Here is a 19,603-nt window from a genome sequence, read left to right as displayed (position 1 = left end):
CTCTAATTCGTGTAATTAACAGCACCTGTAACTTACCTGTGGCACCTAACAGGTGTTGGCAATAACTAAATCACACTTGCAGCCAGTTAACATGGATTAAAGTTGACTCAACCTCTGTCCTGTGTCCTTGTGTGTACCACATTGAGCATGGAGAAAAGAAAGAAGACCAAAGAACTGTCTGAGGACTTGAGAAACCAAATTGTGAGGAAGCATGAGCAATCTCAAGGCTACAAGTCCATCTCCAAAGACCTGAATGTTCCTGTGTCTTCCGTGCGCAGTGTCATCAAGAAGTTTAAAGCCCATGGCACTGTGGCTAACCTCCCTAGATGTGGACGGAAAAGAAAAATTGACGAGAGATTTCAACGCAAGATTGTGCGGATGGTGGATAAAGAACCTCGACTAACATCCAAACAAGTTCAAGCTGCCCTGCAGTCCGAGGGTACAACAGTGTCAACCCGTACTATCCGTCAGCGTCTGAATGAAAAGGGACTGTATGGTAGTATACCCAGGAAGACCCCACTTCTTACCCCGAGAAATAAAAAAGCCAGGCTGGAGTTTGCCAAAACTTACCTGAGAAAGCCTAAAACGTTTTGGAAGAATGTTCTCTGGTCAGATGAGACAAAAGTAGAGCTTTTTTGGAAAAAGCATCAACATAGAGTGTACAGGAAAAAAAAAGAGGCATTCAAAGAAAAGAACACGGTCCCTACAGTCAAACATGGCGGAGGTTCCCTGATGTTTTGGGGTTGCTTTGCTGCCTCTGGCACTGGACTGCTTGACCGTGTGCATGGCATTATGAAGTCTGAAGACTACCAACAAATTTTGCAGCATAATGTAAGGCCCAGAGTGAGAAAGCTGGGTCTCCCTCAGAGGTCATGGGTCTTCCAGCAGGACAATGACCCAAAACACACTTCCAAAAGCACTATAAAATGGTTTGAGAGAAAGCACTGGAGACTTCTAAGGTGGCCAGCAATGAGTCCCGACCTGAATCCCATAGAACACCTGTAGAGAGATCTCAAAATGGCAGTTTGGAGAAGGCACCCTTCAAATATCAGGGACCTGGAGCAGTTTGCCAAAGAAGAATGGTCTACAATTCCAGCAGAGCATTGTAAGAAACTCATTGATGGTTACCGGAAGCGGTTGTTCGCAGTTATTTTGCCTAAAGGTTGTGCAACCAAGTATTAGGCTGAGGGTGCCAATACTTTTGTCTGGCCCATTTTGGGAGTTTTGTGTGAAATGATCAATGATTTGATTTTTGCTTCATTCTCTTTTGTGTTTTTTCCTTGCAAGCAAATTAAATGAAGATAATAAGACCAAAGAATTTGTGATTGCAATCATTTTCAGGAAGAAACTGAGTATTATCTGACAGAATTGCAGGGGTGCCAATACTTTTGGCCACCACTGTACATATTTCAACACAAATTCTTAAAAACACATATAAAACAGACATAAATATATATACACAGTCATACGCACTGACATACAGAGATATTCATATCATACATGCACACACACACACACAGACACATTAGAATTTTTTTTAATATGGGGTTGGGGAAGCTAGTAACAAGCCTCACTCACCTTCCCCTGCCTGTGTCCCGTCCAGCTCCTCAACATATGGCTGTACAGGGCCACTGGCGTGTGTTTGATGGCCATCACAGACGTGGTCCTGGACCATCAGAGTGGCCCACTCGCCGTCGGGGCCCAGGCCGCTCCCCCAGCATCTGTGCAGGACCGCTGGCGCTTCACTTTACCAGACATGGGCGCGCGCAGTGTGCTGTGCGGATGTGTCTGCTAGTAATGACGCGGCAGGGAGCGACACACAAGCACAATTAAAGATGCAGTGTCGCCCCTGCCATGTCATTACTAACAGACACAGCGGCACAGCGTGTGACCATGTCTGGTAAAGTGACAACAATCAAGCAGCGCCGGCGGTCCTGCACAGATGCTGGGGGAGCTGCCCGGGCCCCGACGGCGAGTGGGCCCCCCTGATGGTCCAAGGCCCCGGCACTTGCCCGGGTGCGCTGGGTGCTGACACCGGCCCTGTCCCATTGTGCAATCGCAATCTGGCGCTACATTGCTTCTCACACTACTATTTAAAAAGTAACCAAATCTGTCACCTGTCCTCATTCCCATGCCATGTGGCTCAATCTCCAACCTCCTCCTGAGTGGCTTATTGCCCTGTACAGTCACAGGCCTATCAGAAGTCTGCAGCTGTGGAGCATGCCGGCGTCACATCATAGGCGGGCAGCCATAATGTTATTCTGCCACCTGCATCATGACACTGGAGTGGTCTGCAGCTGTGAGCCTCTGACAGACTTGCAGCTATTGAGTAAGTACGGGGCAGGGAGCCAGCAGCTCTCTACTCCACAATAGTTTTCAACTGAAGGTGTGGGGGTTTCACCAATTTAAGATACACTAGGTAACTGCTCTCCGCCAAATTAAAAGATGTCCGAGTGCATGCAAAGAAGCTAATCAACCAAATTTGCTTATCTGGTCGAAAAACTTCACTCAGTGACTGAACCACACAAAATGGCATACTTTATTACGTAGACATGGGGTTATATAGTATTCTACTCCTAGGTGGGACTAGTAAAATTCATTGCTCGTTCTGATAACTTGGCACACTGCAATTTGGAAATTCATAGTTGGGAATCCCCAGTGCAGGGGCTGAAATGATGAGTTCTTTCAACTGGTCCATTGCATCCTCAGCTTATCTCTTGGCCTCAGTAACGCCTTAGGAATTCTGATGGGAGGGATGAAGTCGTCTTTCAGCGCCGTCTTTGCCAACTTGACATGAATCTCTCTGTTATCAACCATGCACATGCATACGTCATTCCCAGGAAATCATTTAGTTGTTCATGTCTACAGTAAGAACAGAAACTGTTAGATATATATTCATTAACTATTAACATAATCCATGTGCATATACACATTTGCATACATACATACACATAGATTATTCCATCATCTCTATAATTCACGCCGATTAGGTAATCTATTAAAAGAAACTAATTGATTTTCTATAATATATATATTTTACCTTGACAAAGGTAAGTTAAAGAAGGCACTTCTAGTTGAAAATAACGCTGGCCCCAATTGGCCCCTATCCTCCGAAGGCCCGGTCGCATTTAGCTTGATAAATGTGTTCCAATATGGCTCAAGGCCTACACTGTTGTTTAACATTGATTAGTAAACCAGGCTCCTGATAGTACAGAGGACATAATGCAGGCCACTAAACAAAGCTGCAAAATAACTGCCAATTGAATGCTCCCTTTAGCTGACAGCTATTTCCCCTCGATTTTATTCCCAATCCACATACATGCAAAGCTCAGCTGAGTATGCATGTTTCATTACATAGGACATGTTTGTCATGTCGATAAGGGGTTAATAGGAAACAAATTCAAGAATAGGGGCACAATTTGAAATATTTTAGGTGGGAGATAAGACAAAATATTATTTTACTGATTATCAGATGCTTGAAACAAACATTCGGTAGATGAGGCTGTTAAATCCATAGTAAGTGACACATTCACAGAATAAACCTACCGTATATTTAGCCTAAGCTAAAATAACAAGGCAAAATATAAGGACAGAGTGCATGAACCAAGTGCTTGTTATGTTGTCTGCTTATGTTTCTATTTTTCTTTGACTTCTTTTTCCAAAATAGTTTCCAAGAATGCTTTCAATTAAAAGCATCCATGTTATCCTCATGAAACTGGGAACTAAGCCCACTGCAGTATGGTTTTCTGCTGTTTGCAGAATTCTCCTCCCTCATTGCTATAAATTATACAACAGTTTTGTATTTCACAAACTCTATTCCATGTGTTTGAAGGACTTCTAGCCTGCTTCTTAGCACATATTCTGACTATCATGAACGTGAAGGCTGTGCTCATACTCTTGGCTGTGGCATTGGTAACTATCTTGGCACTTGTTTCTGTTTTGCTATCGGGAGCAGGGAAGTCTACAGAAAGTTGTTCTTCTCAACCTCAACATGGAAATTATAAATCCAGAATGGCACAACAGAAAAGTGACAAAGGCTCAGTGTTTTCGGACCTTACACCAGAAGAGTACTCTGCGACTGTTGACTACCTGAAAAACAATCTTGGCAAGAAATTTGTCAATGCAGTTGATGCCAAACCTACTGAAAATTGTATTTACTATATTGATATTAAATATCCCTCAAAACAACAGGTTCTAGATTACTTAGATCGAGCGGGAGAAAAGCCTACACGTGAGGCTCTTGCTGTTGTCTTCTTTGGAGATCAAGAAGAACCTACCATTGCAGAATATGTGGTAGGTCCTCTTCCCAAACCATCATACCACCATGATATTACACTGAAAAAATACAAAGAAAAAATCCCTTACTACCGCAGACCTGTGACTGGTAAAGAGTACACTGATGCTTATGCTTTAGTATATGAAAAGGAATTTTCTACGGCACCACAGTTTTTAAAAGCACTTGGGTATGATGGATCCAATTTTGCGGCTCTTACCACTGTCCCAAGAGGTGTCAAATCTGGAGATAGAAGCTCCTGGTTTGTTTTATTTTTCAAAGTGAAAGAAAGTTGTTTCACTGTTCATCCAGTTGGACTGGAAATACTTTTGGACCACAAAAGTCTAGATTTTACAAAATGGAAAGTAACAAAAGTCTTCTACAATGGTGATTACTTCTTGAATATGGCTGATTTGGAGAAACAGTTCAATGCAGGGAAAGTTGAAGTGATAAAAATTCAAAAAGTTAAACCAGAAAATGATATTGGCTCTATGTATCCAAAAGTCAGTCCTCAACCTGGAGCACCACTGCAGTTCAACCCAACTGGTAATCGGTACACAGTTCATAAGAACCAGGTTGCTTTCCAGTCATGGAGCTTCACATATGGAATAAATGTCAACTCTGGTCTTCGTCTGTTTGATATCCGATTTAACAATAAACGTATTGCCTATGAAATTAGTACTCAAGAAGCAATTGCACTTTATGGATCTAATGCACCTGGAGGGATGATCACCAGATACCTAGATGCCAGCTTTGGCATTGGAAGATTCTCATTCGAATTAGTGAGAGGTGTTGATTGCCCTCATCTTGCCACTTATATTGATGCGCATTATCTAATGGAATCTGAAACCCCTGAGAAGATTAAGAATGCCATATGCATTTTTGAGCAAAACTTGGGTGTACCCCTTCGTCGACACTATTCTAATATGCACTCCATGTATTATGGAGGACTTGTCAGTACTGTTTTGATTGTCCGTGCCGTTTCTACTCTTATTAATTATGATTATGTTTGGGATTTTATCTTCTATCAAAATGGAGTAATCGAAGCCAAAATGCATGCCACTGGATATATCAGCTCATCATTCTACTTTGCTGATGGAAAAGAGTATGGGTCAAGAGTTGGTGAACACACGCTGGGAACCGTTCACACACATTTTATTAATTACAAAGTAGATTTGGATGTTGGAGGTAAGACATATATTATCTACAGGTAATATTATATTCAGTACATTATCAATAAAAAAATGGAAATGACCTCCAATGTTATTGTAAGTAGTACATAGTCATGTAATTTTGGTCTGCAAATATCAATTTAATTATATACTTGATTAAAAAGGTTCTCCTTATTGAACAATTCCTCTCTGGTAGAGTTGCTTGTTGCTGAGGAATAGCTAATAAAGTATCTTCCTGCAGGACCCACAGCGATCAAATTTTATCTGGGGGAAGGTGGGGGGGGGGCTAAGGGGGGAGGGACGGGGATCAGGCAGTAAGTGTTCAATTTCACCTGAGACACCACTAAAGGGGAAACTAAACAATACAATGCCTTTCACATCAATCTCTTTGGGCTTACTAAACTGGAAGCCTCTTTAATAAATTACTGAATTTTGACTAAATGCACTATGTACTGATAATGTAGATTAAAAGATATCTGACATCAGCAAATTGCATATTAATCTGACCCTGTGATACTTCAGGTAATTGAATGATAATAATAATAATGTTGTTTCTAGCTAGGCTGTACGATAGTTGTAATGGCATAGCTGTAAAGTAAAAATGTGCCTACTTATCTGAAAAAACGTTGCCACAACAACTAATTGTACAGCTTAGCTAGAAACAACATTATCATTATTATTCAATTGCCAGAAAAAAATGGGGTCAGTAATATGTAATATGCAATTTGCTAATGTTAAGTTTAAATAATTCAATTCAGACAATTTGAGAGGCTTGCTACTTAAAGAGATTGTCCACATTTAACAATTCCTTTTGTTGAGAGGTGTCACTCAAAAATAAGCTGGACAAAAAAGTATTCTGCCCTTAGCCATCAGCTGTACTCTGTGGGGAACCTTTCTATGGGCAAACTTACCTACATCTGCATACCTACTCAACCTCTAACCTCCCTCACGTTCCTTTGAAGTACGCTCTGTTTGCTTCTACTCCCCATCTAACCTCCTAGTTGTTATCATCATGGGTCACTTCAACGTCCCCATTGAGACATGCCATTCAACTGACTCTCAAACTCACCTCTCCTCTAATCCACCTACAGTCTACTTACATGGTCTTATTTTTTCTCTTCAACTACTTCTAGTTCAGAAATGAACACATCCTTGTTGGAACCTAACCAGTCTCTCTTCTAATCTCACAATCTCAACCACAGAATATCACCTCCTGACACTGAACCAACCAATGCATTCTATAACATAAATGACATCTAATCTTTCATTGCTTCACTTACATACAGTACATTAGAACTCAGCAAAGTTTTGTCGTATTAAGTTGATGAGAAAGCTGAAATAATGTTCCAGGGTCACAGAACAGCATAGAAAGATTGGAAGTAAGCCTACTCCAAAGAAGATCTTATTACGTACAACTTCAAGTTTGCATTCACTTATGCTAAAAAAGACTAGTCGCTACTCTCATATCTACATCCCATGACCCCAATTATTTAAACTTTTAAATCCCTGCTCCCATCTAAGCTGAGGACAAGTTTTAAAATTCAGATAAAGCTTCATCCTAGATCCCATGGCTCCTCAGCAAAGTTTCTCAGTCCTCCACTCCTCCCATGACATACTTCTTCATCATTCATTATCATTCATTACGAACACCATTCCATTCTACTCTCCAAATCATGCCTCAATAATACTTGCTGCAGTGTCACAGTTTAAAAATTCCCAAAGATGAACTTTTGCACCACGATCCATAAACTTTTAGATAAGCCCTTGCAATAAACTATTAGGTAAATTCCTGTTATGTATTTTTTTTTAAATGCTGGACTATCTGGATATTCCAAGAAATATGTAATATGAGATATTCATAAAAATATCAGAAAAGCGGTTGAATTCTTGGTTATTATTTTGCATCCTTGGAAGCTAATGTATAATGTAATTTGTTTTTATAGGAACTGACAATTCAATTATGACTCAGGATATGAAATTTAATCCTGTAAACTTACCATGGGAACCAGAGGTTAAAATACAGCGACCAAAGGTGGTACGAAGCGTATTAGAAAACGAGAACCAAGCAGCTTTTGAGCTTCACGCCAAGACGCCTCGTTATATCCACTTCTCAAGCAACTTAACTAACAAATGGGGTCATCCTCGTTCCTACAGGGTTCAGGTGGTCAGCTTTGCAGGAGACTTTTTACCAGAAGAAAGTCCAGTTGAGAAAGCAATGGGATGGGCGAGGTAAGAAAAGTCAAGGTTTCTTTTCTTGTTATAATAATTTTATAATAATCATTTTATTTCTATAGCACCAACAAATTCTGCAGCACTTTACAATTAAGCGGTGACCTGAGGACATGTGCAGACAATAAAGACAGTACAAAGTAACACATAGTTCAACAGTTACAAGAGAAGTGAGGACCCTGCTTGCAAGCATACAATCTATAAGGAACTAGGGGGGTCACAATAGATAGAACGTGCTTGCCATGTATGGTTCAGCCATCATTATAATAAATAGGGAATTTCAAATAATGTGGCATGAGCCGGTCATCAGACAGTATTCGTCTAAGTATAGTTACCAAGTAAGAAGGAAGAACATATTCTGAGGAAAATTTAGAAAGGGCAAACAGGGAAGAGTTAGATTAGTGAAATGAAATGATAGGCCTGTCTAAAGAGATGTGTTTTTAAACAATGCTTAAAAAGTGAGAGCGAGGTATTAGTTGAGTAGTGCATTCCAGAAAACTGGCGCAGCACGAGATAAGATGAGACGGACATGCAAGGTTCTGATTATGGAGGTTGTTAGTCTTGGATCAGTTGCAGAACGGAGAGCACGGGTAGGGTGCTGAGAAAGGAGCAGAGAGACGGTGCAGAACTTTGGAGAGTTTTCTGGATTAGATAGATAAGTTTGAATTGTATTCTGTAGCGAATGTGCAACCAGTGTAATGACTGGCACAGGGTAGAGGCATCAATGTTGCTGCTGGACAGAAATACAACCCTGGCTGCTGCATTCAGGATGGATTGGAGAGGAGAAAGTTTGGTAAGAGGGAGACTCATCAGAAGAGCATTGCAGTAGTCCAGCCGAGAGTGAATAAGAGCGACAGAAAGAGTTTTTGCAGTTTCAATGTTGTGGAATATCATAGAACATAGTAATGTATAGAATGTACTAATAGTTTTAACTCCACTGTAAAGCTACTTTATTGTTGACCAAATTCCCTAATAAGAGGTCATTATCAAAATCTCTATTATCAGTTTAAATTAGAAACTGAATAAACGTGTGCAATATGAATTTTTCCAGCATACCTACATGTTAGATCCCAAAGATTTGTTATTCTGATCCCTGAAAAGGTATTGTCCAGAATTTTTAGAAAACAGGATATTAGCAGGAAATTGTATACAATAATAAATATTCTGCATGTATTCAGTCAATCTTTCAAAAACCCTGGTCAACGCCTTCATCAGCATTCACAGATGTGCTTCCCAGCACATATACCATACTAAACAGAAGTCTGGAAGCGACTCATTGACTTCAAGAATGGAATAGAGATTCTGATAGGACTACCACTACAGCATATGCAATGACAGCTTCAGAGCTGTTTCTTGGATACACAGGAGAGGTTGCAATGAGGAGCTGCTCAGGCATTGGCACTCAGTAGCAGTGTACACCATGGCGGTGTGCACAATAAAAGCAGGAAGACTAGCAGCACAATAGTGCCACTTGGGAGAAAGGGGGGATGTTAATAGAAAACAGGAGGAGGGAAGTTCCGGGTAGTGTTAAAGCCAGCGGCACCTGCTGGTCAGTGTGTAGCATGGAGCAGTTAATGAGGTCTCATTGTCAACATCCAAGCCACCCCCGTGGTAAGGCTTACCAATTACCCTATGCTTTGGATGGAAAGAAATATCCAATGGCTAATGTCAAGGAACTAAGTACCGAAGACCCCTTTTCTGGATCCGTTGGAATTGGTAGCAATTGAAGGCCAGGAATTGCTAGACTACTTCTGTGTAAGTTAAGTTTTGCATAGAATACAAGACTTTGCAGAGAGGGGTAGCGTGCATATTCAATCATTGCTGTGTTAACATGGAGATATGGGGCATCCATTCTGGTGATCAATAGGGGTCCCAGATGTTGTGGTTCTTCTGGTTAGGGGATACTTGCTTATTATACCATTTTAACTGCCATATGGCTATTGAAATATCATATCTACAGAACAAGAAGTTTCAGACTATTGTGAGGCTCAGTGGTCACTTTGAAAACTGCAAGACTTCTGTTTTTTATAGGGAATCTGTCAGCAGGATTTCATCCCCCAGCTATCTCTATGCGCATGTAGCAATATGACATGCCCAGCAATACCTTCACATGGATAGGCCGTTCCTCTGTTACTGAGAAATCAGCGTTTGAAGTGATATGCAAGTGAGGCTGAAGTATTATGATAGATCTGAAGCCTCTGTCACTCTAGCTCTATTTCTTGCTTGACTGATGGCTTCTTTGCCAACTACACTGTATAGAGACTGTCAGTCAAGCAGAAGGAGGCAGTGCTGTGTGGGGAATAGTGCTGGAATGACTTCAGGTCTACCATAGCACTGCCGCTACAGTTGAAACCTAAAGTTTACATGCACTATATGAAAATACACATATGTATGTTTTTCTCAATATCTGACATGAAATCAGAATAAACCTTTCCCATTTTAGATCAGTTAGGGTTACCATAATTTTTAATATTTGCCAAATGCCAGAATAATGAGAGAGAGAGAATGTTTTAAGACATTTTTATCACTTACTGCAAAGTCAAAAGTTTACATACATTTAATTAGTATTTGGGACCATTACCCTTAAAATGAATGACTTGGGTCAAACGTTTGGGATATCATTCCACAAGCTTCTCACTATAATTGGTTGGAATTTGGGCCCGTTCCTCCTGACAAAACTGGTGTAACTGATCCAGGTTTGTAGGTTGCCTTGCTCGCACCTGCCTTTTCAGCTTTGCACATAAATTATCAATAGGATTGAGATCAGGGCATTGTGTTGGCCACACCAAAATATTGACTTTGTTATCCTTATGCCACTTTGTTACCATTTTGACAGTATGCTTCGGGTCATTGTCCATTTGGAAGACCCATTTCCGCCCAAGCTTTAACTTCCTGGCTGATGTCTTGAGATGTTGCTGCAGTATTGCCACATAATATTCTTTTCTCATGATGCCATCTATTTTGAGAAGTGCACCAGTCCCTCCTGCAGCAAAACAACCCCACAACATGACGCTGCCACCCCTGTGTTTCACAGTTGGGATGGTGTTCTTAGGCTTCCAAGCTTCTCCCTTTTTCCTCCAAACGTAACGATGGTCATTATGCCCAAAAAGTTAAATTTTAGTTTCATCGGACCACAGGACATGTCTCCAAAAATTAAGGTCTTTGTTCCTGTGTGCATTTGCAAACATTAATCTGGCTTTTTTATGTTTCTTTTGGGTGATGGCTTCTTCCTGGCAGAGTGGCCTTTCAGGCCATGTTGATACAGTACTCATTTCACTGTGGACAATGACATAATCTTACCAGCTTCCGCCATCATCTTCACAAGGTCTTTTGCTTTTGTCATTGGGTTGATATGCTCATGTCGGACCAAAGCACGTTCATCTGTGGAACACAGAACCCGTCTCCTTCCTGAGCGGTATGATGACTGGACATTCCCATCTTGTTTATACTTTTATATAATTGTTTGTACAGATGAACGAGGCACCTCCTTCAGGTATCTTGAAATTGTACCCAAGGATGAGCCAGACTTGTGCAAGTCCACAATTCTCTTCCTGATATCTTGGCTGATTTATTTAGACGTTCCCATGATGCTACACAAAGAAGCAGTGTGTTTCGGGTGTGCATTAAAATACATCCACAGGTGTGTTTCTAATTAACTTACATGTTGCCAAAAAACCTATCAGAAGCTTCTAAACACATGATATCATCATATGGTCAGTCCAGAATTGTTTAAAGGAGTAGTAATCTTAGTGTATGTAAACTTTTGACTTTGCAGTAAGTCATAAAAATGCCTTAAAACATTCTCTCTCTCTCATTATTCTGGCATTTGGCAAATATTAAAAATTATGGTAATCCTAACTGACCTAAAACGAGAAAGGTTTATTCTGATTTCATGCCAGATATTGAGAAAAACATGCATATGTGTCTTTTTATAGAGTGTATGTAAACTTCTGGTTTCAACTGTGTATTTGCATATCAATTCAAGCTGTTGCTTCTCAGTAACAGAGGAACAGACTGGCCATGTAACGATATTTCTGGACTTGTCTCTGAAAGAGCTTCATGTGCATATAATCAGTTTTGGGGTGAGTGGGGGTGAAATGCTGCAGACAGATTCCTTTTAATAAAGATAAATTCACCGGTTTCTTTTATAAATATATGTTAATTATAAACACTCACTTTAAACAAAATGTCACTTTCTGACAATACAGCTATACTTATTATGGAATTGTGACATATTAGTTAACTACTGCTATAACTAAGTTATATTGAAAAAGAATTAGAATTACTTAATCAGAGTAAATCAATTTATATTATGACTAAATATACTAAAATGAAGTCTTATTTCTCTTTACGGTCAATAATACTTGCAATACTAATGCGCCATTAGAGCCCACCTCCAAATCCAAAAACGTCCAATAAAAGAGTAAATATTTTATGATCTAATGGTTTATTTGTAAGTGAAATCTGCTCGTCATGTGATGTCTTCTGAATAATCTCATTAATTTTAAGGTACAAGTTAGCAGTGACAAAACGTAAGGATTCAGAGCCTGAAAGTAGTTCCATCTACAATCAAAATGATCCTTGGAGTCCCAGTGTGACGTTCTCTAAGTTTATAAATAATGAGAATATACAACATCAGGTAAGAAAGAACATAATATTTTACAATATGAATCCATCTAATTCTGAACATTAACATTTAGACACCTTATGTAAAATGGATCATTTAACTTCTGAAATATTATAAAACCAAAAATCAACGCTACATAACTGATGTCTTCACCGCCGGTCCAGTGCTGACGCTCCCTTGCTCTCCAGATCTTTGTTTATAAGCAGCCAGCATGTGACCACTGCAGCCAATCAGTTGCCATACAGTCAGTTACTATATTACTAGCAACATGGCTCTGTTCTGAGTGGGTTATGCTAGTTAAATGTGGCATAACTAGAGTCCTATGGGCCCTAGAGCAAACTGTGGACAGGGCCTCCTTCCCTGTTCATTATATTCAAAAATATTATTTTCTTCTCACACTACATTTTTTAGACGACATCCTGAGAGGAGACATTCAATGTACTAAATGTATTGAAATACATATAAATATACCAAAAGGGTCTCACTAGTGATCCAGACTTTTTCTAATGGGTATTTAATATTTACATTTTTTATTATATCACCTTAAAATATTAGCAGTGAGTTGAGTTTACATATAGTGGGTTAAATTCCGGTGTCCTGTGTGTTACCTTATAGGCATTTTTTTATATTGCTATCAGTGCTATTGGTGCTTTATTCATAATATTATCAATAAGCCGTTATCCAGAAAGATGTACATGTACCAGTGCCTAGTGTAAACGCTGCCACCACTCAGTCTGTAGTCTAGCGAAAATGCTGTAGTTGGTCATTTCACAATCAAAACATTTCTTTATAATGGAGTCCTATGGGCAAAAGGATACCATGACATCCATCAAGACTGTTGGATCCTGCTCTTAAGCTTATAGATTACCATAATTGTAAACAAATACAATAATTGTAAACAAATAAACAACTTTGTAATATATTTTGTTAGATGAATCTGCTTCTTTCTCCATCAGGACTGATCTTTCACTTTCAAAATTCTCAATTCCGGATAAAATCTGTATTCAATGAAGACTGATTTTTACATTACTGAGATGGGAGATGGCAGTTGCTACTGATGAGATTCTATGTAGAAGGAATAAAGGCGAAGAGAGGAGCTAGAAGCAGAGCTCCTTCCATTTCTCTGAATACAGACTTTATGAGGGAATTTAGAATTTTGAAAAGGATTGATCAGTCCTAGCAGAAAAAGAAGCAGATTTTTCTGATAAGATATATGACAAAGTTTCTTAATTTTATGTGTACTTTTGATTTATGGAAAAAATTAATGCGACAGTTACACTTTAACATGTAATAGTTCTGATTTTATATTGGTGACCAAGATCAGTGTGCTGCCCTACTAGGGAGTAGGGCCAGGTCATCATAGTTGACCTGGCCTCCACAGTCACCAGACCTGAACCCAATCGAGATGGTTTGGGGTGAGCTGGACCGCAGAGTGAAGGCAAAAGGGCCAACAAGTGCTAAGCATCTCTGGGAACTCCTTCAAGATTGTTGGAAGACCATTTCCGGTGACTACCTCTTGAAGCTGATGAAGATAATGGCAAGAGGGTGCAAAGCAGTCGTCAAAGCAAAAGGTGGCTACTTTGAAGAACCTAGAATATAATACATATTTTCAGTTGTTTCACACTTTTTTGTTAAGTATATAATTCCACATGTGTTAATTCATAGTTTTGATGCCTTCAGTGTGAATGTACAATTTTCAAAGTCATGAAAATACAGAAAAATCTTTAAATGAGGTGTGTCCAAACTTTTGGTCTGTACTGTATATCAACGAAGAATAACATATTAAACTGGTTCATGCTTCACATCTATTTTTGGAAGAGTCATGCAAACCATACATTATAACAGGAAGCATTGTTCCCATTACCCCCGAAAAAAGTGGACCATATCCATTTCTGGACATTACTGTATATCACAGTGCCTTTAATGTTTATGGACGCATGTGCAATCAATGTTATTGCTAATTGATTATTGCAAATAGCCTCGATTAGTAAAATCTTACCAATTAGGGTATACGCCTTTTTCCTGGCTTACTTCCCCTTCTAATGTCTCTAGTTTAGAAAAAAAAGAGGACAAACTCAAGGGAGGAACTCATCACTGCAGGACAGCAGCTTGCTCAAACATAGGTCTGCATAGGAGCTGTAGAAACAAACCATCCACATTACTAATATACTGTTACTCTTTTCATTGATCGAATTTACATATATTCCTCCCTTCTTGTTTATTTGGAGTCCAACCTGTTCTCTCTCCCCCCTTAGGACTTGGTTGCTTGGGTCACCGTTGGGTTCCTTCACATTCCACACTCCGAGGACCTTCCAAACACGGCCACTCCAGGCAATGCTGTGGGATTCTTACTAAGGCCCTTCAATTATTTCGACGTAGACCCTTCTGTGCATTCACCAGATGGAGTTTATTTCCAAAGTGAAGACGACTATGGGTCTTGTGAAGTGAACTCTGTTGCCTGCGCATCCAAGAATGCACCATGTGCACCCAACATTCCTCCTTTCACATATGAAGGCTTCAAAAGCCTGGTGAATTTATAATGAAAGCTAATTCTGTGTATTATTCCTTAGCACTGACATTTGTATAAACTCCTGTATTGTCATTTGTATAAACTCCTGTATAAGTGGAGTTTCAGAATCTTCTGCATATAAAGTTTTTATCACAATGACCATCTTTGAAGGAAGTGTCATGATTATCAACAGACTCATTCATCAAAACTAAATCATACATCATGAAATGGGTGTTTGAGAGTAAAATGTTAGATTCTATGATATTGATGATATTACAAGATTATAATGGTATACTTTTCAATTTTGAGAGTTCAACACGGATAGAGAGTCAACACAGGAGACAAATAGTCTAGTATGAGGTTAGATCATGGATTTAGAGGATTACTAGTCATAAGGATTGACAAAGGCATCTTAACCAGGCTACATATGTATTTTCAAAGGTTATTCCAATTCTCTACACTTATTGCATATCAAAAGGGTATGCAATAAATGTATGATGGATGGCAGACCCACTGGGACAAATATCTTGAGAATGGTGTTGTATGCCAATTTAGGAAGAGAAGTACCTATGCATACACACCTCTATTTATATATTTGTATGGAAGAATAGGAAAATGAATCAAGAGAAATGAGCATGAATGGCCATTAGCTCCTCTGGCAGTGGCGTGTGAAGGGGCACAACTCTCAGGATAGATGCAGATTCTAGCAGTGGAACTCCCATCTATCATAAATTTACGGCATATCTAGAAGATAAATATAAACGATGAGAATAACTGTTCAAAGAACTGTTCCCAAAGCTTATATGCTGGAACATGGAGTTCCTTTGGCTCTGTAGAACAATGTCATAGCCACTCTTGTGCCACCATATGTTGCCCCCGTACAACACCATATTACAAAACTATTCTCCCCTAGATGCAATCAGTCTCAGTATGTCTCCATATAAAGTAAGTGTCATGGAGATGTACAGTATGTCCTCATATATCTCCATGGTCGCCATGTCATGGCTCCATAGATCTAAGAGGTGAAGGAGCTTGTAGAATGCTCAATGGCTTTTTCGTCCTCACCAGTCTCCATTGTACAGCAGGACTTTAGTTTGATATATGATTTTCCAAAAAACATACAGGCCCAAATTCATTATTTTCATTTTTTAAGTGAATATTTTTTTGTTATGTGAAATTTGCTGCCATTTTCGATGCCAAATTTTTCCAAACAGTGCACATGAGTTGATGAATTTTGTGCACAATCAAAGATGCTCTTTTTTTGTCTTTTACCGTTTTTTGCACCTTTTTACAGCAAAAAGTCACATGATCTTTTAAAATGAAGCGCATCTGTCTTCAACCATGCAAAAACAAAATTAGATAGATTTTGTACTCCAGTAGAGGTACAATTGTGCAAAAAAAAAATTTATGACATTTCAAAAAGTCGCAAATGATGAACTAGGCTAAAACATCTGGCTAATGAAGACAATGCCCATATTGTCGAGCAAAGGAAAAAAAAGAGATTAAACTAACTAAAGTTATGATGAAAAAGGCACAAATTACTTAATTAATGAATAAAGCACACTATTAGGCCGAGTTCACCCAAGCATGTAAAAAATCACTAGAGTTTCATACAGAAAACTGATAACTTTTTTCTCACTTGTCATCTGTGTGCAGTCAACATACAATCCTTTTTTTTTTTTTTTTTTTTTTTTTTAAAGCAACAGATATTAATCATTTACCAAACCATTTATACTTTGAGAATATCAATATACTCATAAAAAATGGGAGTGCTGCCCGGGACCCTAACACCTGCATCCAACACATCCACTTCAGTAGGGCAGGGCGAGATTGCTCCTAAGGGAGAGCACAGTCCCTGGTCCCTGGCTGAAGTGGAGGGGAACCAAGTGAGGGGGAACCATGTAGTGGGTGTGGGTGGAGGACGTAGATTAGGGGAGCATGAAAGGAAGCTGTATAAAAGGGGAGCCATCTTGAGAGAGAGTGTTCAGTTGGAAAAGGAAAGTGAGGGGAGCAGAAGCTCTGCAGGAGCTCTGCTCTGGAGGCGGGCCTAGTGAGAGGACCAGGAGAAGGACTGAGAGAGGAGAGGGAGCAGGAGAAGGGCTCCAGGACCAGAAGGGATCCCAGGGGTACGGGAAGTGCTGGAGGCCACCCGTATGCCCGAATCTGCCAGGCGGTGGAGGGATCGAGCCGCAGAGGGGACCGACCCCTAAACTAGTGCAGAACTACAACGCTCAGCTAGGAACCGGAGGCTGCTGTACTTGCAAGGTGCAGTGGCAGCAACCGCAATTATATCGCCGAAAAGGTGGCCACAGAGGGTCCAGGGGACTGCAGGTCGCCCGACAAGACCCGAGGCTACCGGATTGGGACACTGATTGTGAAGCGCAGGGCAGGAGGGCGAGAGCCAGCGCAGGAAGACGACTGAGGAAAGCACATAGAAAGGGGTCCTGTCAGGCACTCTTGAACTACCTGAGGTATTGCTGAACCCCTTCCTGGTGAATGCAGCACGACGTGGGAGGTTTGTAGTGCGGAACCTGTAACAACTGTGAGTAAACTTGGAAGACTGCACCCCACTGTCTCTGTGATTATTATCTGCGCCATCACCCCTGCACTACAACGCCCAGCATCACCTATACCATCTTTAACATCTACACTGCCCTGGAGCTAAGCTCTACCTGTGGAGAGCCACACCATCCCTGCTGCACTCACATCAGCTCCAGAGGACCTGCTCCGCAGCGGCGGCTCCACATAGCCGCTTATCACAGGTGGCGTCACGAACTTTGGACATAAATCCCCTATAAAAATTCCCCTTTTACTGACCGCCCTGGGTCACTGAGTACCCCACGGCCCAGGGGGCACGTCAAGTACAATGCAATTTTTCTCACCTAGCATCCTTGTGACATCTGTATGACATCCATATGGAATGCATTTTAACATCAGCTTTTACATACTGTAATTCTCTATCCTTTATGATAAGGTCAGTAACAGTATGTCCACGTGCCCTGGGCCAATTGGACCAGGGGCGTACTATTACCAACCGGTGATCGGACCCACACACAGGCTGTGCGGGCGCGATCGCCACCGGGTGTCATCTGATACTGACACCCGGCACCCAGTGCCAGGAGCGGTAACTCCCGAAATGCTGCGATCGAAGTCTGCCGCAGCATTTCGGGAGCAGGGAGAGGAACACCAGCCCCTCGTACCTTGAATCGGAGCCCACGCGCTGTCAGCTCAGGGTCCCGATCGTTGCCATGGGGACCCGATGTCGTAAAGTGAAAGTCTCATAGTGGGGCTAAGTAAAAAAGTGGAAAAAAAAGTAAAAAAAAATTGTAATAATATTTAAAAAAAAAAATACAAAAATACATGTATATATATATTGTACCTATAAATAAATATTATTATGAAAAAAAAATAAGCAATAAAATTACACATATTTGGTATTGCCGCATCCAGAACGACCTGACCTATAAAACTGTCTCACTAGTTAGCCCCTTTAGTGAACACGGTAAAAACGAAAAACAAAAAATGAAGCAAAATAACAGTGCTTTATCATCTTACCGCCGAACAAAAAGTGAAATAAAACACGATGAAAATAAAAATGGTATCGCTGAAAACGTCATCTTGTCCCGCAAAACACAAGCCGCCATACAGCTCCAACAGCTGAAAAATCAAAAAGTTATAGAATAGTTTTAGAATAAAGCGATGCAAAAAAAAATTGTTTTTCTATAAAATAGTTTTTATTCTGTAACAGCACCAAAACATAACTAAACTATATAAATGTGGTATCGCTGTAAACATACTGACCCGAAGAATAACGCTGCCTTATCAATTTTACCACATGCGGAACGGCATAAAAAAAACACCAAAATACTATTCCTGAATTGTTGGTTTTTGTTTATTCCGCCTCCTAAAAATCGGAATAGAAAGCGATCAAAAAATGTCACGTGCCCAAAATATGGAAAATGTATAGCTCTCAAAATATGGCGATTTAAAAACTAGTCTTTGCAACAAAAAAAAAGTTTTTTTTAGTGGGCGACAGCTGTCAGTCATAAAAACCCGATATAAATCTGGTATCGCTATAATCGCACCAACCCAAAGAATAATAATAATTTTTATTTATATAGCCCCAACATATTCCGCAGTACTTTACAATTAAGCGGGGACATATACAGACAATAAATTCAATACAAGGTAAGACAGTTTAAACAGTTACATTAGGAGTGAGGGTCCTGCTTGCAAGCTTACAATCTACAAGGAAATGGGGGGACACAATAGGTGAGAAGTGCTTGTTATTTCAGGTCTAGCAATTATAATAAATAGAGATTTTCATATAAGGCTGCATGATCCGGTCATCAGCCAGTATGTTTAAGTGCAATAATCAAGTATCGAGTGCAGTTATTGTGTGCATGGTGGGTGTGGAGACAGATGAATAGTATGGAGCAGATTTTGAATAATATTTAGAAGGAGGGAACAGGGGAAAGTTAGTTTACTGAGTTGAGGTGGTAGGCTTGTTTAAAGAGATAGGTTTTTAAAGCGCGCTTGAAGACGTGGGGGCTAGGCATCAGTCTGATCGTCTGGGGTAGAGCATTACAGAGAACTGACGCAGCACGAGAGAAGTCTTGGAGACGGAGGTGCGAGGCACGTGTGGGGAGATAGATAGGGATGAGAGAGGAGATATAAGGTGGTGCAGAAATGTGGAGAGCTTTGTGGGTGAGAGCGATGAGTTTATATTGGAGCCTGTAGCGAATGGGTAACCAGTGCAATGACTGGCACAAGATGGAGGCATCGGTGAAACG

At 40.3% G+C, this 19,603-nt stretch overlaps 1 protein-coding gene across 1 annotated transcript; it reads left to right on the top strand.

Annotated features, from left to right (window-relative positions):
- Positions 1 to 3,780: 3,780 nt before the first annotated feature.
- On the top strand, positions 3,781 to 14,970 carry LOC141272682 (amine oxidase [copper-containing] 3-like). Its single transcript, XM_073683641.1, has 4 exons — positions 3,781 to 5,461; positions 7,389 to 7,674; positions 12,184 to 12,313; positions 14,557 to 14,970. Exons 1-4 carry the CDS (start codon positions 3,871 to 3,873, stop codon positions 14,839 to 14,841), a joined length of 2,292 nt encoding a protein of 763 aa, XP_073539742.1. The 5' UTR covers positions 3,781 to 3,870; the 3' UTR covers positions 14,842 to 14,970.
- Positions 14,971 to 19,603: the final 4,633 nt, after the last annotated feature.

Source organism: Phyllobates terribilis, unplaced genomic scaffold (genome assembly GCF_046119375.1).
Source record: "Phyllobates terribilis strain yellow unplaced genomic scaffold, ASM4611937v1 Scaffold_5__5_contigs__length_657084704, whole genome shotgun sequence".
Lineage (NCBI taxonomy): Eukaryota > Metazoa > Chordata > Amphibia > Anura > Dendrobatidae > Phyllobates > Phyllobates terribilis.
Note: the sequence above shows the minus strand (reverse complement) of the source record. Positions and strands in the feature narration are given on the sequence as shown.

What these genes read in the sequence shown, in the direction of transcription:
- LOC141272682 (XM_073683641.1), top strand. Translation starts at nt 3,871, where the DNA reads ATGAACGTGAAGGCTGTGCTCATACTCTTGGCTGTGGCATTGGTAACT. An exon ending in AGTAGATTTGGATGTTGGAG is followed by an intron (nt 5,462 to 7,388) that starts GTAAGACATATA and finishes TTGTTTTTATAG; the next exon opens with GAACTGACAATTCAATTATG. An exon ending in AAAGCAATGGGATGGGCGAG is followed by an intron (nt 7,675 to 12,183) that starts GTAAGAAAAGTC and finishes ATTAATTTTAAG; the next exon opens with GTACAAGTTAGCAGTGACAA.